Raw genomic sequence first — 26,714 nt, 5'->3', positions numbered from 1 at the left:
CGCCCCATCCAAGCTGAGCACAGAGGCTTTTGCAATTTTGCAAGTCTTGTCTCATAAGGCTGTCTCCAGCACAAAAGTTCTCCTGGCATAGACACAGCTGATCCTAATAGCCAACTGGCCTGGAGGTGAATTCCTCCCCGTGATACCAACAACAATCAAGACTTAACTACAACAAGGCTGTACACACAGTCCACAAAGGGGTGCATCAAGAGTGTCCAACTCAGGTAACTGGGGAGGCCAACCCACTGGGCCATATAGGACACTTAGCACACAAAGCTACCCTACCAACTCAGGGAAACAGCAAAAATGCAGAGACAAAGAAACAGATCACAAACAAAAGAAATGGAGAAAAACAAATGACTGGATATAGAGTTCAAAACCACAGTTATAAGGTTTTTCAAGAATTTCCTAGAAAAGGTCGATAAATTTAGTGAGACCCTTGAGGATATGAAAAAGGACCAACTAGAAATTAAACATACACTACTGAAATAAAAAATATTATACAGAGACCCAACAGCAGAGTAGAGGAATGCAAGAATCAAGTCAAAGATCTGAAATACAAAGAAGCAAAAAACACTCAACCGGAAAAGCAAAAAGAAAAAATCCAAAAATTTGAAGATAGTGTAAGGAGCCTCTGGGACAACTTCAAGTGTACCAACATCAGAATTATGGGGGTGCCAGAGGAGAGAAAGAGCAAGATACTGAAAACTTATTTGAAGAAATAATGACTGAAAACTTCCCCCACCTGGTGAAAGAAATAGACTTACAAGTCCAGGAAGCGCACAGAACCCCAAACAAAAGGAATCCAAAGAGGACCACACCAAGACACATCGTAATTAAAATGCCAAGGGAGGCAAAAGACAAAGAGAGAATATTAAAAGCAGCCAGAGAAAAATAGTTAATTACCTACAAGGGAGCACCCATACGACTGTCAGCTGATTTCTCAACAGAAACTATGCAGGCCAGACAGGAGTGGCAAGAAATATTCAAAGTGATGAATAGCAAGTACCTACAACCAAGACTACTCTACCCAGCAAAGTTATCATTTAGAATTGAAGGTCAGGTAAAGAGCTTCACAGATAAGAAAAAGCTAAAGGAGTTCATCACCACCAAACCAGTATTATATGAAATGCTGAAAGGTATTCTTTAAGAAGAGTAAGAAGAAGGAAAGAGTAAAGATAAAAATTATGAACAACAAATACATATCTTATCAACAAGTGAATCTAAAAATCAAGTTAATTAAAAATCTGATGAACAGAATAAACTGGTGAATATAATAGAATCAGGGGCATAGAAAGGGAGTGGACTGATAATTCTCAGGGGGAAAGGGGTGTGGGGGGTGCAGAAAGAGACTGGACAAAAATTGTGAATGAGGGCAGTGGGGGGGGGCAAAGGGTGGGGTGGGAACCGAGTGGAGGGGAGCTATGGGGGAAAAAGGAGAAACAATTGTAATAATCTGAACAATAAAGATTTATTAAATTAAAAAAATATATATCAGCCATCTAACAAAAAGAGTACAGATGATACATGGATAGAACAAGAATCATGGAAATGGTACTGGGATGACCCAAGTTGAAGAAACTGCTCCAGGCAAGTGGGCCTGTGAATACATTCATGGCAATCTGAGGGTTTTCTGCAAGAATGTTTCAATTTTTCACATTTGTGTTTATAATGTTATATAATTATATTCTAGATCATGTGGATAACTATCTTACAATAAAGTGAGGCCATGTAAATTTAGTGCCTACCTTTGTATATACATTTGCTTCCTCACACATTAGTGTCACTTTGTCATGGGCTAATGAGAAAAAAAAGAGAGCTTGATAGGTAAATGATGCATTTGATTCACATAGAAGGCAAGTGATATAACATTCTAAGAAATGCAGGTATATAGAAACTTTTTAATAATGAAGTTATATCCATGCAGATATTCAGCTAATATACAAAGGTTGGCCCTACTAATTATAGACAACATCTATTTTGAATGGTTGGTCTTCATTTAGTACCAGTTATTAAAAATGTTGAGTATCACCTGTATCATTGGTCAAAGAACCTTTGCTGTAGGAGTCAGCACTATATTCATGTTGTGAGCAAGGATTTTTTGTTTTAGCCAGATAATTTTACCTTTTAAAATTAACTGTTAATTTAGATTTCTATTGATTTAAAAATTTTACCTTTATAACAAGGAGACAGAACTGAACCTCACATCACCCTGCTTTGCCCCAGAGGATGGCTGGTTAGCCAGAGATGGGTAAGATTCCTCAGGGAAGGAACAACCTAAGACAGGCACAGTCGTAGAGGGGCCATCAGGAGAGAACTTGGGGGTCAACAGAGGTGGGACACAGACCCTCACCCCCCTAACTTTTCAGGGGCCTGGACCCTCACCCCTTCTGAAGGAAGTCTCCTTCCCCCATGGCTGCTTAACTTCCCATGCCCAGCTCAAATCAGGACCCGGGTAACAGACAGAGACTTGGCCGACAGCAGCTGCCCTCTGACTGCAACAAGAATTGTTTGAGTTGTCTTGAACCCATGGTGTGGGGAAGTGGGTTTTTGATATCTAAATCCAGCCTACCACCAGGAATGCTCAGGACCTACTCAAGAAGGCAAATAATCCTTTCCACTAATATTTACAGGGTAAAATAAGATTGTTGTTAGAGTAATAAATTTGACAGTAAAATAGTAGTCAAGTTTTCAGGCTAATTTAAATTAGCTCATTGAAACAAGCGAATATTCTAGAAAAATTAATAGTACTGGAAAAAAAGCAGTTCCTAAAGTGTTAACTAAAATTTTTATTGGTAGTTCATCTCATGATAAAATTGCATAACATGTAATGAACCTAAAGCAGTTATATTATAGTGCAAAAAATTAAAAATTTAAAGTTATCAAGACTACATTATAAAATTTTCAAAAGCCTCCTAATATTTAAATAAAAAAAAGGGGGGATAGTAGAATATCATGTAAGAAAAAATATCCTGTAAGTAAATTACATCTAGAAAACTTGTACTTTAGAAAATTAATTGTAATGCTAATAGCAAGACACCCATGAAAAACACACATGGTGTCAAAACAAGCCAGAGGAAAATCATCTGGGCAAAAAATGAAAAAGGATCCCAAGTCACATTTGTAGAAAATATTCCTTTATTAACTTTTGGTCGAGAATATGTTTGTATATTTTCAGAAAACAACTCTGAGACCATGTGGATTCCGACAACAGAGAGGAATCGACAGGACTACTCCAGCCATGAAGACAGAAGAGAAGCAGTCCAGAGATGGAAGACGCTGACATCGCCTTGCCATACTAGCAGTCAGCAGCTGTGCGTCACTGCAGGTTGCCCAGGACCAAACCAGAGAGGGTCAGACCTGCATTACCACCATTTGTCCACCATCCAGAACTGAAATATCATTGCTGACATGTGCACATAAGGAACTGTTTGACATTGAAATTGGGTCTCAAAGGAACTGTTGGCCCAGAAAGAAACTCACTGCAGACTGATTCATTTGCCTTTCAGCATAACCATTATTGCTTGTCTCATTTTCGGTTCTTATAAGTGTATTTCTAGTAGCACATGATCTCACTCATCTAGGGGAAATGATGAACAACATAGACTGATGAACAAGAACAGACCCAGAAACAAGGAGGCATGGATCAGACTGTCGGGCCTCAGAGGGAGGGTAGAGGAGGGTGGGGATATAGGGGAGAGATCAACCAAAGGACTTGTGTGCATGCTTATGAGCCTAACCAGTGGTTAAGGACAACAGGGGGGAGGGAGCATGCGTGGGGAGGGGTGTGGGATGGGAATGGGGGGATGAGGACAAATATGTGATACCTTAATCAATAAATAAATTAAAAAAAATTTACCTTTAAGTTAAAAATCTATTTTAGTTTATTGTTTATAAAATCTAGTCTTGTTTCTAAATATTTAACTGCCATTATAAAAAAACTAAGTCAATACTGAAGAGTATCTTCTTTTTATTGAAAGTTGAAGTGTAGAGGTTACATGGGGTATATTCTTTTTTTTTTTTTTAATTCTCATCCTAGGGTATGTTTAGAGAGAGAGAGAGAGAGAGAGAGACAGAGACAGAGACAGAGAGAGAGAGACAGAGAGAGAGAGAGAGAGAGAGAGAAACATAGATGTGAAAGAGAAACATCGATGGGTTGCCTCCCTTAAGTGCCCCAACTGAGATGGAATCTGCAACCTAGGTATTTGCCCTGACCAGGAATCGAACCCACAACCTTTTAGTATATGGGATGACGCTCCAGCCAACCCAGCCACCTGGCCAGGGCTGGGTGTATTCTTTAAAAACACACACACAAAACTATAGTTAAAATCTGTAGGAGTAGGGCTACAGCTTAAGTTTGATTTGTGGGTTTTTAAAAAATATATTTTTATTGATTTCACAGAGGAAGGGAGAGCAAGACAGATAGAAACATCAATGATGAGAGAGAATCATGGATCAGCTGCCTCCTGCATGCCCCACACTGGGACGGAGCCACAACCCCCGCATGTGCTCTGACCAGGAATTGAACTGTGACCTCCTGGTTCATAGGTCGACGCTCAACCACTTGAATAGCTTGAGTTTTTATTCTATATAAGTTTCAACATGTGCATTTCAACATATATAAATTTACCTAAAAAAAAGTAGAAAACAAAAATGAGTAGAGTGGTAGAGAAGGGTAAAGTTATAGATGAAACAAGAATGTCAAAATATTGATGTAGACAGTCCTGAAGTTAAGACTATCAGAAAACAAGTGAGAAGAAAGAAATTGTTGTAGATACTAAGGTTGCCATGAGAAAAAAAACAAACAAACAAAACAACAACAATGTGTAGGGGCAAAGCAAAAATTCTGTTATCAGTTCTCAAGAAGGAGATGGCCTAAAGATAAATCTGGAAAAGTACGTTCTGTGGGCTCAGGTGGCAAAAAAAAAAAAAGAAAGAAAGAAAGAAAGAAAGAAAGAAAGAAAGAAAGAAAGAAAGAAAGAAAGAAAGAAAGAAAGAAAGAAAGAAAGAAAGAAAGAAAGAGAAGGAAGGAAGGAAGGAAGGAAGGAAGGAAGGAAGGAAGGAAAGAAAGAAAGAAAGAAAGAAAGAAAGAAAGAAAGAAAGAAAGAAAGAAAGAAAGAAAGAAAGAAAGAAAGAAAGAAGAGAAAGAAAGAAAGAGCTAATGGGAATATATTCTACCTTGGATTTAGCAATAAACATATACTAAGGGTCCAACTCTTAGTGCAGGGGCTGCAAAAAGTGACCGATACTGTTATTTTTACATTGCTTTTTTGTTTCAAGAAATCCTAACTGTAAATATAAATAGGGTAATGTTAGTTAAATATTAACTACCACTGCATACTGGAATACCTTAAGGTAAATGTTCAAAGGTTGTATTTTGTCCAAACATCATAAATGTGGGGGGTATCTTTTATCAGATAAAGGTGTTTCAGAGGAATTTCTTAGACAAATTAGAATAAAAACACAAGGAAGGCAAAATGTTAGACAATTTATAAACTAAATTATTATGACTGTCTTATATTTCTTTTTTAAAAAAATGTTTTTATTGATTTTAGAGAGGAAGGGAGTTGGGGAGAGATAGAAATATCAATGATGAGAGAGAATCATTGATCGGCTGTCTCCTGCACGCCCCATACTGGGAGTCGATGGAGCCTGAAACTTGGGCATGTGCCTTGACCGGGAATTGAACCAGGGGCCTCTTGGTTCCTGGATCGATGCTCAACTGCTGAGCTACACCCACTGGCCAGGCTGTCTTACATTTAAAAATTATAGAGCAATTAGCAATACAGAATGCTATCTTTTTCACCATTAAGAAACCAGTAGTATACAGAACATAAAGCTTTCATGCCACGTCAGGTCATGTGAGTGATATTTGATCAGTCAGAAACTCAGAAACTTTTACTGAGGACATGGTTTTTCCATGCCTTCTGAATTCTGGGAATAGCCAGGATTCTAAAAGTAGTCTTAGAAGACCTAAATTCCATTCTTTCCCCCGTTTTTGAATCAGACGGACTCACATGGAGCTCAGTCCATGAGAAGTCTTGAATTTATGACCAAGAATTAGGGGAGAGAAAGGTTTCACCTTTTTGTTTTCTTTGTGAACTGTTTTCTTGTACCTAGCCTTCTATTGTTAAAACTACGTGCTAAGTGGTTAGGAAATGTCGTACAGTTTTGTTCATTTTAGTCAGGTACATTGTCTTTACATTGGAGACTTTTCAGAGTTATTGTTAATAATAAGGACAATGAATTACAGACAGACTCACATTTATTTTTTTACTTTTATTTTTGTTAATCCTCATTCGAGGATATTTTTCCATAGATTCTTCAAGAGAGTGGAAGGGAGGGGGAGAGACAGAGAGAAAGAGAGAAACATCAATGTGAGGCACATCAATTGATTGCCTCCTGCTCGTGCCCCAAGCAGGCTGGGGATTGAGCCTGCAACCAAGGTATGTCCTTGACAGGAATTGAACATGGGACCCTTCAGTCAGTGGGTGGACACTTGATCCACTGAGCCAAACCAGCTAGGGCAACATTTATTTTTTAATATTGAAATTTGTTAGCTATCTTAAGGAGTAGAGCTAAGAGAAAGACAAATTTTGTTTTTTAAGTATAGTGTAAATTGACACAGCCTTTTGGGAATCATTTTGGCAATATTTATCATATTTGAAAATGCTTATACTCTGATCTGCAATTCTACTTCTAGGAATCTATTTTTCAAATATAATCATATGCATGCAAAGATGTTCATACATATGTGATATTCTTTGCAATATTGTTAGTTATTTTAAATAATTAGAAGCAATGAAAATTTTCACTGTTTTGTAAAATGTTAAATCATGGTACATGAAACTATGAAATACCATGCAAGATTAAAAAAGAATGAAGTGGATGAAAAATACTGATGTGAAAAAAAAATCTCCAAAATTATCAAGTGAAAAGAGCAAATGAAAAATGGTGAGGGTTTGAAAGGATGAATAGAGAATTGTTATATGGTTATCATGGGCAAGGGGTGGCCTGTGAAGAAAAATAGTTATAACTTTTTAATATTTAATACTTGGAATTTTTCAAAATGAGCATGGATAATTATATATATACACTAGAGGCCCGGTTCATGCACGGGGTAGGGGGGGTGGGGGGGGGGAGGAGGAGACGGGTCCCCTCAGCACAGCCTGCATCCCTCTCACAATCCTGGACCGCTGGCTCCTAATTGCTCACCTGCCTGCCTGCCTGGTCACCCGCAACTGCAACCGCCCCCCCCCGCTGGCCTGGTCACCCCTTACTGCCACCCCTGCCAGCCTGGTCGCCCCCAACTGACTCCCTCTGCTGGCCTGGTTGCCCCCAACTGCCCCCCTCTGCTGGCCTGGTTGCCCCCAACTGCTCCCCCCACTGGCCTAGTCACCCCTCACTGTACCCCCCCTCCAGCCTAATTGCCCCCAACTGCCCCCCCCTGCTGGCTTGGTCATCCTATGCAACCTGCATGTTCAGTCGTTTGGTCGTCCCTCACTAACCCCCCTGCTGTCCTGGTCGTAGGCAGCCATCTTGTGAGGGTGTGAGGATCAATTTGCACATTACCTCTTTATTATATAGGATTAAATATATTATTATGGCCTTTAGAGAGAGGAGAAGAGAGAAATATTGATGTGAGAGATAAACATCACTCAGTTGCCCCCTAGAGGGATGAAGTCGGAGACCTGGGCATATGCCCTGACCTGAATGTAATCTGGGATATTTTTGTGTACAGAAGGATGCTCAAACAACTGAGCCACACCAACCAGGGTTCTCATCATGTTTTTTGTGTAATCAACAGACAACAACAGCAAAACTGTATCAGCTACTTATCTTGCTGATATTTTTAATATCCATCTGGCAATTTACAAGCTGCAACTTAATATTTGGATTTAACATACAAAACAAAATATATTTGACCTTTTGGAATGAGGGACTGAGATCAGATACAGTACTTTAAAGGTACCTGAGATACTTGAAAATTGTTTTTGGCCAATGAGTAAATAAATAAACTGAACCACAGAATCCATTCAACCATGAAGGCTGGAACCTGATTTTCTGGGTACCCCTGCAGTGCTTGACACATAGTAAATAATAAATATTGGCTGAATGATGGGTAGACAGCTTAAATCTTTTTAGTAGCACCCACTTATTTAAAAGCATACCTGTGCGACATTTCTCTCTCATCTTTATAGCTCAATCTGTATTTCTATCTCCCTTCTTCTCTCTCTTAAAATCAATTTTAAAAATTTAAATAAATAAATAAAAGCATACCTGTAACTTGAGCTTCTTGTCACTTGCTTTTCAAATGAGGAAGCAGAGAGGGAGCAGCCCTTCTTTCTGCTTAGAAGGCTAGGAATTTGGTCCAGGACAGAGTTTAGGCAGTGATGGGCAACCTTTTGAGCTTGGTGTGTCAAACTTCGCCAAAAAACGGAGTATAACTCGGGTAGTGTGTCACTTTGAGGAAAAAACATTATTTCACGATATTTATAGTTTAAACAACATAAATGTATAATTGTTATATATAATTATATTTAATAAACCAAAAACTAAATATTTAGTGCTGACACGCGTGTCATAGATTCGCCATCACTGGTTTAGTGGCTCACGTTTTGGTGACCTGTGACTTGAAAACATCATTCCATTTCAGAACTAGATAAAATATAAGAGGGAAAGTTATATATATAATATAATACATAAATTTACATATAATCTACATAAAATTATAGATACACATAATTTTGCTCAAGCTAGAGGAAAAGGCTCTAGTGGCTCTGAATATGGGCAAATCACCGCATTCGTGCCTAAATCTTTATCTGAAAAACGGAAATCACTCTCGCATAGATTTTTGTTGCTTGTTTTTTTTTTTACATGGAGAAAAAAGGAAACTTTTATAAAATGCTGGCATTAGGGTGGTCATTCCATATTGTGCAATGAAAGTTTCCGATACATTAAATCTCAGACTGTGGGGTCGAAAAGCCCCCGGAGACTAAAACTACAAAAAAAATCAAATGTTCCCCAATTCGGTGGTCCCTTCAAACTCCTTCACCTTAAATCGCAACCACACCTAGCGGCCCGGTGCGGGTCCCACAGTCGACTCCCAGCGGGCCACCGGCGGGTCCCCGCACTGGCTTGAGCCCCCGCTGGGGTCCCCGAGCCCGGGCTTCCTCGAACTGCAGCGCCCGGGACTCGGAGGACCACAGCCCACGCCTGGCCTCCGAGCTCGGCCAGGGCCGACCCACCGACAGTCTCGCCCACCCGGGATAATGACACCGCGGTTCGGAGGTTCTCGCGGGACAGTCTCACCTACTCTCCGGAGTCGGGTTCCAAGGCTTCCCCAGCCGGTAGAGGGAGGTAGCCAAGCCAGACGGCCGAACGCGGAGAAGCCGGCGGGAGGGCGGGGCGGCAAGCGGGAGGCACAAGGCGCGCGCTCCCGTGGACACGGGAGGGAGACGGCGGGCGGGGCGCACGCGCGCGCCGGGACCAGGGGCGGGGGGCGGGGTCTTCGGAAGCCCGCAGGCAGAGGGCGCCCTGGAGCCGGGCTGGAGGCCGGCAGGGGGCGTGGCCAGGGGAGGGCGTCCACGCCAGGGGGCGGGGCGGGGCGAGGCGGGGACGCGCTTGCGGGGTGGGGAAGGCGGGGGCGCGGCGGTGGCGGGAGCGTCCCTGGTTTCCGCCCCTGTTTCCCACTCTCCTTCCACCTCCGACCGCCGGGGCTGTGGACAGGCTCCGCTGGCCCGTCCCCCGGAGCCGCCCTGCTGCCGCCGCTCCCTCCCTCCGCTCGCGGTGAGCCCGGCAGTCTCCGCACGGTGCGCTCCCCCCGTCTGGGCCATGGATGGGTAAGTGCTCGGCGGTGCGGCGGTCGTGCGGGGCTGCGCTTGTCCCGCTTCCTTTCGGCTCAGGTCCGGACGCGCCGAGGCCGGCGAGCTGGGTGCGGCACCGGCGGTCGGAGGAGCGGCCCCGGCCGAGCCCAGACGGCCGGGCTTCCGGGCGCCTCCTAGGGGAGCTCGAATTGCGGAGGGGCGGTCCGCCACAGCCTCGCCTTCCCCCCTGGGGGCGCCCCCGTAATATCCGCCCCTCACACCGGGAAGTGGAGGGAAGCCCGGGGGAGCCGCCGGGGCTTGGGGGCCGGCCTCCGCGCCGAGGGTCGGGGAGCCCTGCCCGGCCTCTCGACACTTCCTCTCGGAAAATGGTGCGCGGCGCTGGGGGAGGCGGAGGCGGCGCTCGGGGCGGGCGCCCTCCCGCTCGGGGAGTTGCTGTTTACCGGCGAGGTGGGGCGAGCGCTGGAGCTTCCCCTGGCGGGGAGGCGAGTGGCCGCGGAGAGGCGGACGGCGAGGGCACGCGTCGGTACACGTCTGGGCGGCGACCCGGTCCCGAAGCCAGGGCCCCACGCGGGGGTTCGGCGTGCGGGGGAGCCGGCCGAGGTCCCCGGACTCGTGCTGTGAGCTGTGTTGACGATTGCTGTACACCAGGCGTTTGGAGAACCGTGGACGCCTCCTCCCACCCCCCCCCACCCCCTCCCCGAGAAACTTCGTGAATTCCCTGCCATGTATGCAAAATATTGTATGAGTGCAATTTCCGGGGAGCCTTCAAACGCTAAGTGAATGAGGTCTGTGATCAAAGTAAAAAAGGTTTAGAATTACCGATATAAATGTTTCTCCTGGGGATTCAGGGATATGGGGTGGGACCTGACAGATATTTTAATATTTTTAAGGAAACAACTGGATTAGGATCTTGGTGAATTGAAGGTCGTAGTACGTGTACATCAAGAATTTTTTAAAATTTTCCAGCTCGATCAGCACCTGCCGATCACTCATTTAGGCATTCGAAGCTTTGTTTGGACTTTTACGTGCTTGTGATGATACGATTGCTGTAAAACCCCTCGGTTGTAGAATGTGTAGAACTTGTTTGAAACAGTAAAAGCCGTGTACATGTGGCCATATATAGTCGATGATGGTTGTCATGCTGTGTAAAGACGGTGGGATCTTACAATAATTTTTGCCTTCATTAGATTTCATTTATCCTAGTTTCGTAATATTAAGTCTAAATGATATATTGGGTTAACTCATTTGAATGCATATTGTACACTGTACAGACATTAGACTAAAGTTCAGTTTTACATTTCATTTATGGTTGGATGTCCTTTCAAGTATTTTGTATTTGATGGAAACTTTATTGTTTAATTGAAGCTTCTCTGGGAGATTTGTTGAAAATTCATTTCACATCACCTTATTCAATTACACTTTGTATGTGTGCAAAAATTTGCTATTTTGTGTAATTATGCCACTGGTTTTAGTTAGGAAGGCTGTGAAATTAGTATTTCATTATGTATAGTGAATTGTAAAAACGGTTTGACTTGAGATATGAAAGTAGGTTAGCTTTTTGTATTGGAAAATTTAAAATAGAGGATAATATAGAGGACTGTTGGGTTATGCATTTTGGCTGTTAAATTCTTGGACAACATGAAGTGCAAGCTTACTATTTTGGACAGTGTTTTAAGTTCTGCTCACTCTATATGTGGTTTTAGAGCTAAGAAGGAGTTTAATGATTTAATTAAGGGCAACAAGGTACTGAAAGGTAAGTTCATTTGGGAGATCAAGTAGGTGCATGATTTACTTTGTAACAGGACCAATACCACAGTATATTACATAGTCTTTTTTTCTTTATGCACAAACATCAGTTACTTACCACATTTAAAATTTAGACAAATGAATTTCAAGTTTCAAAAGTCTATAAGGAAAAATAAGTCTACATGGTTATTGTTTAAAACTATTGAATTTGGCCGAAACCGGTTTGGCTCAGTGGATAGAGCGTCGGCCTGCGGACTGAAGGGTCCCAGGTTCGATTCCGGTCAAGGGCATGTACCTTGGTTGCGGGCACATCCCCGGTGGGGGGTGTGCAGGAGGCAGCTGGTCGATGTTTCTCTCTCATCGATGTTTCTAGCTTTCTATCCCTCTCCCTTCCTCTCTGTGAAAAATCAATAAAATATATTTAAAAAAAAAAAAAAAAAAAAAAAAAAACTATTGAATTTGCATCATTGAACAGTCCAGAGTCATAAATTTGTTTACTTTTATTAAGTAATGATGATATTATGGGCTATTAACAACATATAGAACTTACAGTTTTCTTTTAAGGGATATGTAGACAAACTTACGTGAAGACAGTTTCTTTGGAGTTAGAAGAGATGGATTTTTGTTCAGCAGAACTTTATAGGGGTTTTTACACCTTGGTGTTAAGGAATGTGGTTTTGACACAGTGAATTTTGGCTTTCAGGAGGGTAATTACATTTCTACATTTTCCCATAGCCTGAAAAAGATCCTTTTTTCATTATTTTGAGTAGTTAGAAAACAACAAACCACCAGTCAACATCTTTCTAGTTCCTCCTCAAATCCCACTGTCTTGTGTGTGTGTGTGTGTCTACGTGTGTGTGTTCATTTCCTCTTGAGGTAATTTATATTTAAAGTTTTTTCCTAGTTAACTTTTATTTAAATATACAATTTATTTTAAGTTAAATTAACTTACTATTTTTAAAATTTTATATTTGTTTCATATGTATATCATAGTGGTTAGACAATTATATAATTTACAAAGTGATCCTCCAACACAGATTTGATGTGGTAGATTTTATTTAAAAGCTAGTCTTTGAAAAATTTGGTATCTGAAATTTGATGTGTTCTGAGAGATTATCTTAGCTGAATTTTGGTGAGCTCTTTGGGTGGTATATGCAAATTTGCAAAATAGCTACTATTTCTGTAAGTCCACTCTATGGTTTTGTTTCATTTAAAATTTTAGGCTGGTCATTTATACCAGTGATTTAAGAGAATGAACTTGGATGATTTTAATTTTTGGTTTGGATTTATTAAAAAGAGGTAAATGGATAAACATAATCATTTTATTAAAGCACAACTATACTCTCCTAAATACTAAAAGAGAATTTGATTTATTAGTTGTTTCTTACATTTCTATTGAAGCTTTGCTTTTACATCATGCTTTTGCTAGGCTGTCCCATCACTTTTCTTTGTATTAACATTTCACAACTCATCGCATTCTTATTTTTGTTATTTTTATTATAATGCCTTTTCTTTTTTTTTCTTTAATCTTATTATCTGTCTTTTAAAAACTTGTTCTCTAACTTTGTTTTCCATTTTCTCTTTTACTTTTTCCATACAGTGTTGTTACAGATCTTATAGCAGTCGGTTTAAAGGTAGGAATCTTTTACTATCCTTTAATAAGCATTTTTAAATTTTAGTTTTGGCATTTTTTTCCCCCAATGGTGAAATCAGCTCACCTATTCATAAAATGATATGTTTTACTGTGTGATAATAATCTCTTATTTTCACGTAGCTCCATACTAAGTGCTCTTACAGCTATTTTTGGATTTTACATATTTATTAAGAGAGGCCACAATATTATCTTGTGTATCTAAAATGTGAAAAAAAGTTTAGCCCAAAGTTTCACTTGAACCATCATAGTGGGTGTTTATTTTGTTTTGTTTTAGCAGTTAAATGTAACCTAGGTTCAGATTTATTTTGCTATCGTGTCCTTTTTTGTATCTTCTCTTGGGTATGCTTATAAGTAATACAATTATAACAGCAGCTGAAGTTTCTTCAATTTATACTATGTGCCAGCTGCTTTACATGTATTTTCACTAATTATTATAACCGTTCTTCAAGGTAGGTATTAATATTCCCATTTTAGAGATGAAAAAATAGGTTCAGAAAATTTGTATTCAAGGCATAGTGCACCAGAGTTTAAACCCATGTCCTCCTGGCTCCAGAGCCTGGCTCTCACCTTCACCCCCCTCCCCCCCCAGTTATATTAGCTGCCAATAATGAGGATTGAGGATTCTGTCTTAAAGGTGAAGAGCATGAGAGCTGGATAATTAATATTTCACAGTAACGCTTCTTCTAAGTTATAAGTCATTTTAGTTTTATCAAAGTCTTCTCATTTATTTGATTCTAAAGTATAAATCAAGTAAGCAGTGTTCAACAACATGAGGCTTTTACAATATAAATGGGCGTTTTAAGGTAACCTTTAGCAGTTTGGTGTTTGGTATAGCTGAGAACTTGGTTCTAGAATCACTTACAGTTCAGATCAGTGTAGAAAATAGAAAGAAAGAATTCATAGTTTTATTATATGTATTTTATATAACATTGTTACACTACTTTTTACGATCAACTCTCACTAGCAGTTTCCACACTCCCCCCATTTGCATTTATTGGGTCTGTTGGTGGCATTTATATCCTTAAAACCTTAAAAAATAAGCGTAAGTACAGCATACAGCATTTGAGATTAACAGTAGTATGTCCAAGATTACATAATTGGGAGCTATTGCTTATATTATCTTTCGAAGTTGGTGGAGTTACTTTCTTTGGCAAATTTTGAACATATTTTATAACTTGAAAATAAACGGAGGAGCCTCTTTTGGGGGGATGTTTCCCTCAGCCCCCCTTGTTTTTTTCTGATATACCTAAATCATTTTCTCCTTTGGGGATGATAGAGATTAGAAACTGCAGGAAGGAGTATTTAAAGTGAATGTTGTTTTGGTCTTATCAGAAATGTAACTTATGATTCTAGAGTTTGGTAAAAAATGAATACATGAGGCATTTTAAAAACTTAATCATTTTGGATTGAGGAATTATGCTTGAAGGATTGTTATGCCTATTTTCTTGTGGAAAAAAATATATTTTGATGATAACTAGAAGAAAAATTTGAATGTTAGGCACAGGAACTGGATTTGAATACATGATTTGGATTTCTGACTATCTTTTTTGCAGCAAGCACTTTAAAAACAAAGATCAGATCCTACTCTGAAGAAAAGATAAGTTGATTAGTTGATTCACTAGGCAGTCTTTGCTTTTGTAGCCTTAATACTATTAAATAGGTTCAGAAAATTTGTGTTTAAGGCATGGTACTTTGAATACAAGAGATTTCATATATAGAGAGATTTCTCGTAAGATGTCCTTCTTCCTTGGTTCCCGTCAAAGAAAGTTTAGTTACCAAGTAATAGGCCAATAAGACTCATATTTTATCTAGATTACTAGAGGCCCGGTACACAAAATTAGTGCACTGGGCGGGGGGCGGGGGGGGGGGTGTCCCCTCAGCCCAGCCTGTGCCCTCTTGCAGTCCAGAAGCCCTCAGGGAGTGCCCGACTGCCATGAGGTGGGAGAGGCTCCCGCCACTGCCTCTGCACTTGCCAGCTGTGAGCCCAGCTCAGGGCTTCTGGCTGAGTGGCACTCTCCCTGTGGGAGTGCACTGACCACCAGGGGGCAGCTCCTGCATTGAGCATCTTCCCCCTGGTGGTCGGTGCGCATCATAGCGACCAGTTGTTCTGTTCAATCTGCATACTAACCTTTTATTATATAGGCTATAAACCAAAATTAGTGAATTTAAATAAGTCTTTAAAATGTCGGTTATTTATCTTCCTCTATTTGCTGTCTGAATATAATGACTAAACAAATAGTTTTAGCTGGTGCCAAGAGAGGATTCCATATGTTGTTTCATAGGGGTCAAGAGTTTGGGATCCTTGCTCATACTTGATATTGCCAGTCTTTACATTAGCCATTCTAGTGGGTGTAACTAGAATTTGCGTTGACCTTTCATGCTTGTACCCTTTCATGTGATCATTAACCATTCACTTATCATTTTTCTGTGAATGTTAAGTCTTTTGCCTATTCTTTTCAAGTAGGTTTCTTGTAGATAACATATAGGGTAGGTCTTTTCTAAGTCACTCTGACAATCTCTTTTAGTTGGTATATGTAGACCACGCTTCAGGGTATGATTAATTTAGTTGGATTAATATTTACCTTTTACATAACTGTTTCTATTTATTGACTTGTTTTTTATTTTCTTCCTCTTATTAATTTTTTTGCCTTCTGGTTTTTATTGAGTATATGATTTTTTATCCTCTCTTAGCTTATTAATTATACTTCCTTTAAGCATTGTTTAGTGGTAGTGCTTTACATTTTAGTGGTTGCAATATACATTTATAACTCATTTAAGTCCACTTTCAAGAAATAAACACTATATTGCTTTGTGTGTAGTGTAGGTACAATACTTTAGAGCATTTCCAATGTCTTCTTCTTGTCCTTTATGATATTGTTATTCGTCATTTCACTTAATCATATGCAATAATCACCTAATACATTGTTAATATTATTGCATTAAATGAAGTTATCTTTTATTTTTTTTATTTATTTTTTTTTTTAAATATATTTTATTGATTTTTTACAGAGAGGAAGGGAGAGGGATAGAGAGTTAGAAACATCGATGAGAGAGAAACATTGATCAGCTGCCTCCTGCACGCCCCCTACTGGGGATGTGCCCGCAACCAAGATACATGCCCTTGACCGGAATCGAACCCGGGACCCTTCAGTCCGCAGGCCGACGCTCTATCCACTGAGCCACACCGGTCAGGGCATGAAGTTATCTTTTAGATCATTTAGGAATAAGTATAAAATAATTTATTTTACTTTCATTTATTTCTTCTCCAACAGTCTTTCTTTCCTCATGTAGATCCAAGTTTTTTATTTATATACTTTTGCTTCTCTCCAAAGCATTTTTTAAAACGTGTCTTGCAGAATCTACTAACAATAAATTCCCTTGGTTTTTTGTCTGAGAAAGGCTTTATTCCTCCTTTACTTTTTTTTCATTTTAATTTCTTTATTGATTGAGGTATTACATATTTGTCCTCATCCCCCATTACCTTCCCAACCCCCCCACCCACCCCCGCCGCCCCACTCATGCCCCCACCCCCCTGTTGTCTGTGTCCATTGGTTAGGCTTATATGCATGCATACAAGTCCTTTGGTTGATCTCTCCCCTATCTTCCCTCTGAGGTTTGACAGTCTGATAGATGCTTCCCTGTCTCTGGATCTGCTTTTGTTTGAAGGATACTTTTTATATAGATTCTAGGTTGGTGGGTGTTTTTGTTTTGTTCTCCCTTAAGATTAACTTGAAATATTTCACTCCACTTTCTTCCTGCTTGTATGGTTCCTGATGAGAGAGAAACATTTATAATTCTTATCTATATTCCTCTATAGATACAGTGGTTTTTCCCCCAAGACTTTTCTCTTTGTTTTTAGTTTCCTGAAATTTGAATATGCTTTAAATAAGTTTAAAATTTATTGGGGTGACATTGGTTAATAGGATCATATATGTTTCAAGTTTACATCTCAATACAAGATCTGTATATTGCACTCTGTGCCCACCACCGAAAGTTAACCTTTGGGTGGTGGGCACACAAAAATGTATCCCATTTTTCTTCACTAATGTAACTGGTATTTTATTGTCAATATGTAAAATACATTGCATATTGACTTTGTAACTTATGATATAGCTATGTCATTAGTTTTCTTAATTTCTTAGAATTTTTATGTACATGATCATGCATCTATGAATATTATTTTATTTCTTCCTATCAATCTGAATGAGTTATTTTATTTCTTGCCTTAATGTACTATTTAGGACCTCCAGTATAATGCTGATAGAGATGATAACATCCTTAATCTCATTCCTGCTTTGAAGGGAAAGTAGTCTTTGTTAGTTGTACATTTTTCTTAGATGCCTTTTTTCAGGTTCAGAAAATTCTTTTCTATATCTCATTTGTTATTTTTGGGTATCATGAATGGACGTTGAATTTGGATCTTTCATGATTTGTATATTTTAGCTAAGTTGTTATGGGCATAAAGTTGTTCACAATATTTCCTTATTTTTAATTTCCCTTTGATCTGGAATGATTCTATATTTTTAGTCCTGACATTGGTAATGTGTGTAGTTCCCTCCCCCCGCTCCCCCACCCATTGGTTCTAGCTAGAGGCTTTTCAGTATTACTGATCTCTTTAAAAGCCAATTTTTGGTTTTACTTCTGTATTGGTTGATTCTTCTATTTAATCAGTTTCACTCTTTATTATTTCCTTCCTATTTATGTTGGGTTTAATTTGTTTTTCTTTTTTTCTTTTTAAAAAATATATATTTTATTGATTTTTTTACAGAGAGGGAGGGAGAGGGATAGAGAGTTAGAAACATCGATGAGAGAGAAACATCTCTCAGCTGCCTCCTGCACATCCCCCATTGGGGATGTGCCCGCAACCAAGGTACATGCCCTTGACTGGAATCGAACCTGGGACCCCTCAGTCCGACGCTCTATCCACTGAGCCAAACGGGTCAGGGCATTAATTTGTTTTTCTTGACTTGAATTTTTGTTGTTGTTGTTTTGTTTTACAGCCTAAAACAACATTTATTATTGTTAAGATTTAGCTAACGTTTTCTGTGAGTCAGGAATATGGGCCTGCCATCGGTGGGTCCTCTGGCTCTGGGGCTAAGGCTGCTATCAAGGTATTAGTAGATGTTGCTGTCATCTTCTGGGGACGAAATCTACTTCCAAGCTCACTCAGATGGTTATGGCAGAATTATTTACTAAGTCAAATGATTAATTATGAAGGTAATTTATGAAGATAGAATTTTTAGACATGCATAGCCCTAGAACGTTTACTTTCTGTTTACCATCATTTAGGTAGTTGTTTTAAGGATGTACTCCTGTGAACTAAGAACAAGACAGACAGAACTATAATACCTAAATAAAAAAAAGTGGGGAAAAAAAAATTGAGCCAATCCAGAATAATAATGAAAAGATGACTCAACAGCTCTTCTGAAGGCCTAGAAAGCATTCTAGATTGACACAGGAGGAAAGAGGGTTTTAGGAAGGAGATCTTGGGAAGAAAAATAGGGACTAGATAGAATGAATGGTGTCATGAAGATTTGGGTAAAATTTGATGTCATAATAAAGGACAATAGTGTGAGGAAAGTAACGGCCGTTAGAAATCTCATGGAAAGCAAAACTGAAAAAAGAAAATCATGGTCTAACTAGGAACGAAATTAGAATGTGTCATGATGTTAAGGAATCATGGATATAGTACAGCCCTGGCCAGGGTGGCTCTGTTTGTTGAGCCTCATCTCATTCACCCAAAAGGTCACTCATTGGTTTGATTTTATATCCAGGCATAAGCCCAGGTGACAGGTTCAGTCCCCAATTGGGGTGTGTGCAAGAGGCAGCTGATTAGTGTTTCCCTCTCCCTCTCTAAAAATCAATATAAACATTAAATAAAAGAAATTGAAAGAATTCATTTGATCTTGATTCTAGGAACAATCTTTTTCAAGTGGGCCTAAGGCTGTGACAGACCATAGAGTAAAAAATGAAGTATGTCGGGGTTGCATTTCCTTACATAGTGATAACAATGTAAATGTTTATTAGTTTTCCACTTTGAGTCAACCTTTGGACAGGACACAAATGGACAAAGCCCAGAATACTGTTGTTGCAGGGCAGAATGTAATAACCATAAAAAAATAAAATCACAGAGGGAGGAGAGACAAAGGCAGAGAACAGATTACTAGCACTAATAGCTTTGTCGTTCAAAATGGAGAATCAAGAAATAATTTCATATTGACAAAATAAGCAATAAACTGTAAGTATAGTATTTAAAGTTCAAAGGTTTATAATAAATAAAAGCATAATATGCAAATTGACCGAACAGCAGAACGATTGTCCGACGACCTTCTGGATGACCATGCTGTGACATGCACTGGTGCCAGGCAAGCCAAGGCGGGTGCGATGCGATTGGTCAGGGGGCCCTGCCATCACCCCATGATTGCCTCTGCGAGGTGATCCATGCGGGGCTCTGTGATCGATTGCCCCAAAGAGGGAGGCCCAGGCCACCAGCCTGCAGGTTGATCGGTCAGGGGGGCTCCGCGATTGCCCCAAAGAGGGAGGCCCAGGCCACCCTCTGCGTGGTGATAGATCGTGGAACCCTGGCCAGGTGGTCAGGGCCTCCCTCTACTGGGTGATTGATCGCGGAGCCCCCCCAATTGATTGCCCCAAAGAGGGAGGCCCAGGCTACCTGGCCTGCAGCACTGCGGCGGGTGGCCAGGGACTCCCGGCTGGTGGCCACGGAGGGAGGCCCAGGCCACCTGGCTGGTGGTGCTGTGTCAGGTGGGTGGGGCCTCCCTCTGCTGGGTGATCAGTCTGGGGGCCCCACAATCAGTTGCCCCACAGAGGGAGGCCCAGGCCACCAGCCAGTGACACTGGCCTGTGTGAAGGGCCACCAATGATTGCCCCTCAGAGGGAGGCCCAGGCCAGCCAAGCGATTGCACTCCAAGCCTGTCATCCCTCTGTGGGTGACCGGTGATGGGGGGAGTGGGGCGAGGGGGTAGCACCACACAGATGGCAAGCAGTGACAGCGGCAGGGGTAGGGCCAGCTGCCAGCAGCCTGGGGAAGGAAAGCCCTGATAGGCCCTGATCCCCAGCCAGGCCTAGGGACCCTACCCGAGAGGTCTCGGATTGCGAGAGGGTGCAGGCTGGGCTGAGGACCACCCGCATCCCCCCACATGAATTTCATGCACCAGGACTCTAGTACTCACAGAAGAATTAAAATTACTAGCACATATTTCAAACAGAGAGGACAGAAAAAAGGAAGTGTAAGATAAGTTTTAAAGTTTTCACACTAGAGATTAGTTTATTTTTAAAGTTGATAACCCAGAAGTAGTGTTATACGCATATATTTGGGTTATGGAGATAACCATTGGATAATTAAGATTGTGTAAAGATTTGGATATGAGTGGAGAGACTTGCTTTTATCAAATAAACTCCTTTGTAACATTTGATGTGCTATAGTATGTGTATTTGATAAAAATAAAAATTAAATTAATAAGTAAGTTAAAAGAACAGAAGTAATTCAACAAAAAGTAAGTTTAACTGTGTATATAGAGAACTTTTGTTTCTAGTGTTATTCCCACAGGTAGCAATTTTAATCAGTTTTTTTGCTTACCTTTACTTTTTTGTTTACCTGTCTAGTACCTTTTTAAGGCAAATATACATATTTTTTCTTCCAATTCTAATACAAAAGGCAGCATATTTATACTGGTCTACATTTGGATATTTTTCACTAACACATAAGGAATCTTCCTCAAAATACCCCCATTCTAATTTTTAACAGCTGCAAAATATTTTGTGGTTAACGAAGTTATTTATTAGTTCCTCTATTGATGGGCTCTTAAATTATTATTTCCAGTATTCTAATAAAGTTTCTTATGAATAATCGTGTTCATCTGTCATTTTACATATATGTTGGTGTATTTGGGAAGTAGAGTCCCAGCATGGGATTGCTATATCAAAGATTAAAGGTGTTTCTAGGTAAACAATGACAGATATACCTCCACTAGGTTAGTACTATTTTGCGCAGCACAGTTTTTGTCAAGATTGTCCTGTTGAACTTTTGTTTTTCTTCCAGGCTTATTGGTGAGAAATGCTATCTCATTTTAGTTGCTTTTTTTTTTTTTTTATGGGTGATATAGAGCATATTTTTATATCTTTAAAGGATATTTTTAATTTCTTGTCTTTGGGATGTAGGTTCTTATTTTTTATTTTTCTGTTGGCTGTCTTTTTCTTTTCAGCTTTTAGAAGCTTTTTATAAATTAGGGAGGGAAAGTTTGCCTCTATAGTGAATTGCAGATATTTTCCCCAGTATGTCATTTGACTTGCTTATGAAATGTTCTGCCATGTAGGTGTTTGATTTTTGGATAATTGAGTTTAGTAGTAGTAGTATAGCTCTAGATTTAGAGTCACATGCTCTCCCATTCAAGGTTATGAAGGAACTCACTGATGTTTTCTTAATACTTGTATGATTATTTTTCACATATAGGTCTTTTGTTTTTAATCTTTATTGTTGAAAGTATTACATAGGTCCCTTTTTCTCCCACTGGCCCCTTATTGCCCGCTGCTATCTTCCACCCCCACCCCCCACCCCCCCACCCCCGCTTCCACCACCCTATTGTCTTGTGTCCATGGGTTATGCATATATGCATACAAGTTATTTGGTTTTTCTGTTCCCACCCACCCCCGCCTTCCCTCTAAGATTTCAGTCTCATTTAGATCTTGATTTATTTGGGTTTTATCCTAGTGTGTGGTGTGAGAAATGGAGTCAACTGTATATTTTTCCAAATGGCTACCCAGTTGTCCAAATAACAGTTAATTATAAAGTTTATTTTCTCCACTTGTTAATTGATGATATACTCTGGTACTTTAGCTGTTGCTAATGTAGCATCATGACCTTGGGTATAAAACTGCTTATTCTGTCAGTTCACCTGAGAGAGAACACTAGACAGAGAGGGGAAACTTCCTTTTAAATAATAATCTATGTTAAGTCCTTTATGTATATCGTTGCCTGGAATCCTCACAACAACACTATGAGAAGATGTTTGTATTTTTCCCATTTCAGATGTGGAAACTGCGAGACAAAGATAGCAAGTGACTTATCCATCACATAGTAAGAAGTAGAGCCAGGATTTGAATCCTGAAGGTGTGGTGTGACTCCTGAAGCTGTGCCATTTAACCTTGCAGCACTGTGTCCTATCTCTGATCTTCTGGAGCAGCAGGGAGCCTCCAGTGTTTCACTCTTTCGAATTCTTTGCTAATGCAGCAGCACCAGCAACAGCATGGCTGTGGAAATGGAATCTTAACTAAACAAGTGTGTCTAGGTTCCAATCTTACCAGAGAGCTGCAAAAAATAAATAAGTAAGTAAATAAAGACTAGCTTAGCCATTTGAGCTTGGCAAGTGCAGAAAATAGTTAATGTATCAGGCTGGAGACTCTCCTTAGAAAAACTGCTTTTAACTTTGCAATGTTGGCCCTTGGTTGGAATACAGTTTCTTACAATGATAAGTAAGAGTGGCTCATTGTGCCTAGACTGTGTAAATAGTGTGGTTTATACTTTCTTTCTAGGAGTCTGGAAATTTGGTACATGCTTGGCAGGGAGTGTCTTATGTGACCAGCCCCCAATAAAAACCCTGGGCAGTGAGTCTCCAATGACCTTTTCTAGTAGATACCATTTCCACATGTGTTATCACAAGTCATTGCTGGAGGAATTAAGTGTATCCCATGTTCACTGGGAGAGAACTCTTTGAAGCTTATACCTGGTTTCCTCTGACTTCCCCCATATGCCTTTCTCTTTTTACTGATTTAGCTTTGTATCCTTCCACTGTAATAAGTCTTAGAACACAACTATATGCTAGGTTCCGAGAGTGCTTTTTAGAATATTATTGAACCTGGTGGTGGTCTTTAGACTAATTCTAGTCACTGACACTAACATGTTTGTTATGATTTGGGCAGTCGGGGATGTGTCTGTGCATGTGAAGCGGTGGAGAGAGGGAGAGAATAAATGAATGTATACAGAATATGAGAGCTCTATAACTTTGGGAGGTTAGGAGCCAGAGTAGCTGGGACTAACAGGAGAGGAGAGTTTTCTTCTTTACATGCAGATGAAATACTGGCAGATTAACTGGTTTTCTACTCAGTCACTTTTGCAGATCGGAACTTCATTCAGCAGCTATACTGCTAGTGATGACATGTTGGAGCAATAGCATCAACAGCCAAGGAGCAGTAGTAGCTGAAGAGAATCAACCTTTTAGACTAAGTTAGCACTCCTGAGATTTCAGAATTTGTCATTCAAGAAAGGACTTTTGCTTAAGAAAATAAGACATTCTTTCTTGGGTGAAAGAAGAAATAGCCAAATAAATAATTAGTCATAGGTTTCAACACCTTTCTCAGTTATTCATAGAATAAGTAGACAGAACATCAACATTCTGTTCACCAGCTCCCCTCCAGATTAAAAAAAAGGGGGGGCGGATTTTATCCGTATCCTGCTAGGTATCAGTATACAAGAAGTTATTTTAAAAGGAAACTCTGCATATCTATAATAATAAAAGCGTAATATGCTAATTAGACTGGACATCCTTTCAGATGTCCTTCTGGACGAAGCTGGGGCTGCGAGGGAAGCCTGGGTCCCAGGTGCCTGCCAGCAGCTGGAGGAAAGCCCAGGTCCTGGGTGCCTGCTGGTGGCCGGAGGGAAGCCTGGATCCCTGGTGCCAGAGGGAATCTGGTGCTGGCAGCCAGGGGAAGGAAGGTCTACTCTTGCATGATTTTCGTGCATCGGGCCTCTGGTCTATTATAACATTAGACCAATTTTGCAGGATATCTAATCTAATTCCCTAGGGCAAGCAGGTAATAAGTGATGGGGCTAGATTGAAATAAATGTTTGTTTCTAAAGCCTATGCTCTATTTTTTTGCACCCTGGTTTATTCCCTTAGCTTTATAGTGTTTTTTTTTTTTTTAATTTTTATTGATTTCAGAGAGGAGGGGGAGGGAGAGAGAGATAGAAACATCAATGATGAGAGAATCATTGACTTGATGCCTCTTGCCCTGCAATCTGGGAATGTACCCTGATGGGGAATTGAACCGCAACCTCCTGGTTCATATGTCAATGCTTCACCAGTGAGCCATGCTGGCTGGGCTATAGTTATTTATTTTTTAAGCAAAAGAACCCTTTGAACATTGATTACATAGAAAACATTGTAGTAGGTTCTGTAGAGGAGGATATAAAGGTGAATAATTAGGAGACCATAATCAACAAGTGTATATAGTATGGTGAAACTGTGTAGTATCATTTTTATTTCTGTTTATGGAAAAACATAGTTAACAGCAGGATGAACATGTTTTCTGTTCTGGAAGTGTTCACAAAGGTTCACTAGACTATCTGCTAGAATTATAAAGGGGCAAACTATCTTGGTTTAAATTTCAGTATTTAAGATACTTTTCTTTTAAAAAATGATAGTTATAGGATCATGGAAAACTAGAGGCCCAGTGCATGAGATTCATGCACTCGGGAGGGTTCCTCAGCCTGACCTGCACCCTCTAGCAGTCCAGGAGCCCTAGGGGGATGTCCGACTGACGGCTTAGGCCTGTTCCCTGTAGGAGTGGGCCTAAGCTGTTAGTCGGACATCCTTAGTGCTATGGCGGAGGCAGGAGAGGCTCCCACCACTGCCACTGTGCTTGCCAGCTGTGAGTCCGGCTTCTGGCTAAGCAGTGCTTCCCCTGTAGGAGTGCACTGACCACCAGGGGGCAGCTCCTGTGTTGAGTGTCTGCCCCCTGGTGGTCAGTGCACATCATAGCGACTGGTCATTCCACCATTCGGTCTATTTGCATATTAGCCTTTTATTATATAGGATTGTGAAGTATTGCCCTAGCTGGTTTGGCTCAGTGGCTAGAGCGTCGGCCTGCGGACTGAAGGGTCCCTGGTTCGATTCCAGTCAAAGGTACATGCCCGGGTTGCAGGCTTGACCCCTGGTAGGGGGCGTGCAGGAGGTAGCTGATCAGTGATTCTCTCTCATCATTGATATTTCTCTCTCTGTCTCCCTCTACCTTCCTCTCTGAACTCAATAAAAATCTATTTGGAAAAAAAAAATTGTGAAGTATTTTTGATAATCTCTTTTTTATACTTACAGTATCTTGATAGACTAAGACAAATTATCGTATTCTTGAGTTTTATGTCCATTTTAGGTATGATCTGAAATTTAACCATGAGTTAATGGTTTATTTTCAGAATCTTTCTTACATGTTATTTTAGTGGCTATTTCTCAGTTGTGTGGCTTGCCTTTTATCATATTAATAATCTCACTTTAATGTTAAATAAAACCACTTCCCATCAAATTTGATAATGAAATGCTTTATTTGTGCTGCTTAATTACAGTATTCCTTTGCTTTGTTGGCCCTGTATATTTAATTATTCTTCAGCAGGAGAGAGCTTCAATAATTGATACTTGAGGCAGTGAAGCTGATTGGTGTGTTGATTTAGCCAGAGAGCTAACATGTCCACAGAACAACTGCTGTACTTGTGTAAATTTACGACATGTTTCTAAGGAGACTGTTGACCTAGCATTGTTCATGCACTTTCCCTCTCACCCCCACCCCCATGATGTCTTTATTATTTGGCTTGTTAAAGCCTTTTATATAATGGTAATTTGTTGACCTGTGGTACAGTTTTTTTTCTCTCTCTCTTTTTAGCAATTTCCTTCTCTTGGTCATCTACAGTCACTCATCCAACAAGATTTTTTCTTTCTTTTTTTTTTTTAATGCTTTCATTCTGCTTATTTTCCATCTCTTAAACCATGATCTCTTACAGCAGACTTAGGAGAGAGGTACTTAACTTTACCTAGGTCTGCATTGCTCTTCCTGTACTATAATGGAAAATTACCTTTCAGACACTTTTTGCTTATCTATGAAGGGATGCCTTCTGGACCACCATTGTATAGAAGGACAGTGAGAGGTGATAGTGTAAGATAGGGATGAGCTCTGAGAATGAACTTTGGTATTTGACAGCTTGATCAATCTTTTCTGCTCTTGAGGGTTGAACATAGGTGTTGGTAATGACTGTTCTAGGTTAGCAAGAAATCTCTCAAGGAATCCTCTGGCTCAGAATGATCTATCCCATCATAGTTTTGTGTGTGTGTGTGTGTGTGTGTGTGTGTGTGTGTGTGTGTGTGTGTTGTTGTTGTTGTTGTTTTTTAACTTTTATTTTGAAAAAATAAGAGTTTCACAGCATGTTGTAAAGATACTATATAGGGAAGTATTGTGTACTCTTCACCATTTCCCCCAATTAAAATGGTTACATCCTAATATATAAAAACCCAGGGTCCATAACGTGCAAAATGACCGAAGGCTTGACCGACTAGAAGTCAGTCCTGGAGTCAATGCTGGATTGCCGTGGTGACCCAGCACTGACTGTCGCCGGTGCGGGCACGGCGACCCAGCACTGACTGCCGAGGGGGCTGCGGATCAGGCCCGGAGAGGCCCGAAGAGAGAGGCAGGGTCTGATCCGAAGCCTC

General features: G+C 40.4%; 1 protein-coding gene across 5 annotated transcripts in view; it reads left to right on the top strand.

Annotated features, from left to right (window-relative positions):
- Window positions 1-9,622: 9,622 nt before the first annotated feature.
- Window positions 9,623-26,714, top strand: part of PTBP3 (polypyrimidine tract binding protein 3) — a 92,331-nt gene continuing 75,239 nt past the window's right edge. For 3 of the 5 annotated variants that reach the window (XM_054726922.1, XM_054726921.1, XM_054726919.1), the window contains exons 1-2: window positions 9,784-9,842; window positions 13,174-13,207. In XM_054726922.1, coding sequence (XP_054582897.1) covers window positions 9,835-9,842; window positions 13,174-13,207 — 42 coding nt within the window. In that variant the 5' untranslated portion in view covers window positions 9,784-9,834. Of the gene's footprint in view, window positions 9,843-10,590; window positions 10,613-13,173; window positions 13,208-26,714 lie in introns of those variants that run through there. The other 2 variants (XM_054726920.1, XM_008141794.3) reach the window with 2 other exon arrangements.

Source organism: Eptesicus fuscus, chromosome 15 (genome assembly GCF_027574615.1).
Source record: "Eptesicus fuscus isolate TK198812 chromosome 15, DD_ASM_mEF_20220401, whole genome shotgun sequence".
In the NCBI taxonomy this organism is placed as follows: domain Eukaryota; kingdom Metazoa; phylum Chordata; class Mammalia; order Chiroptera; family Vespertilionidae; genus Eptesicus; species Eptesicus fuscus.
This window is presented reverse-complemented; position numbering and strand designations above follow the sequence as displayed.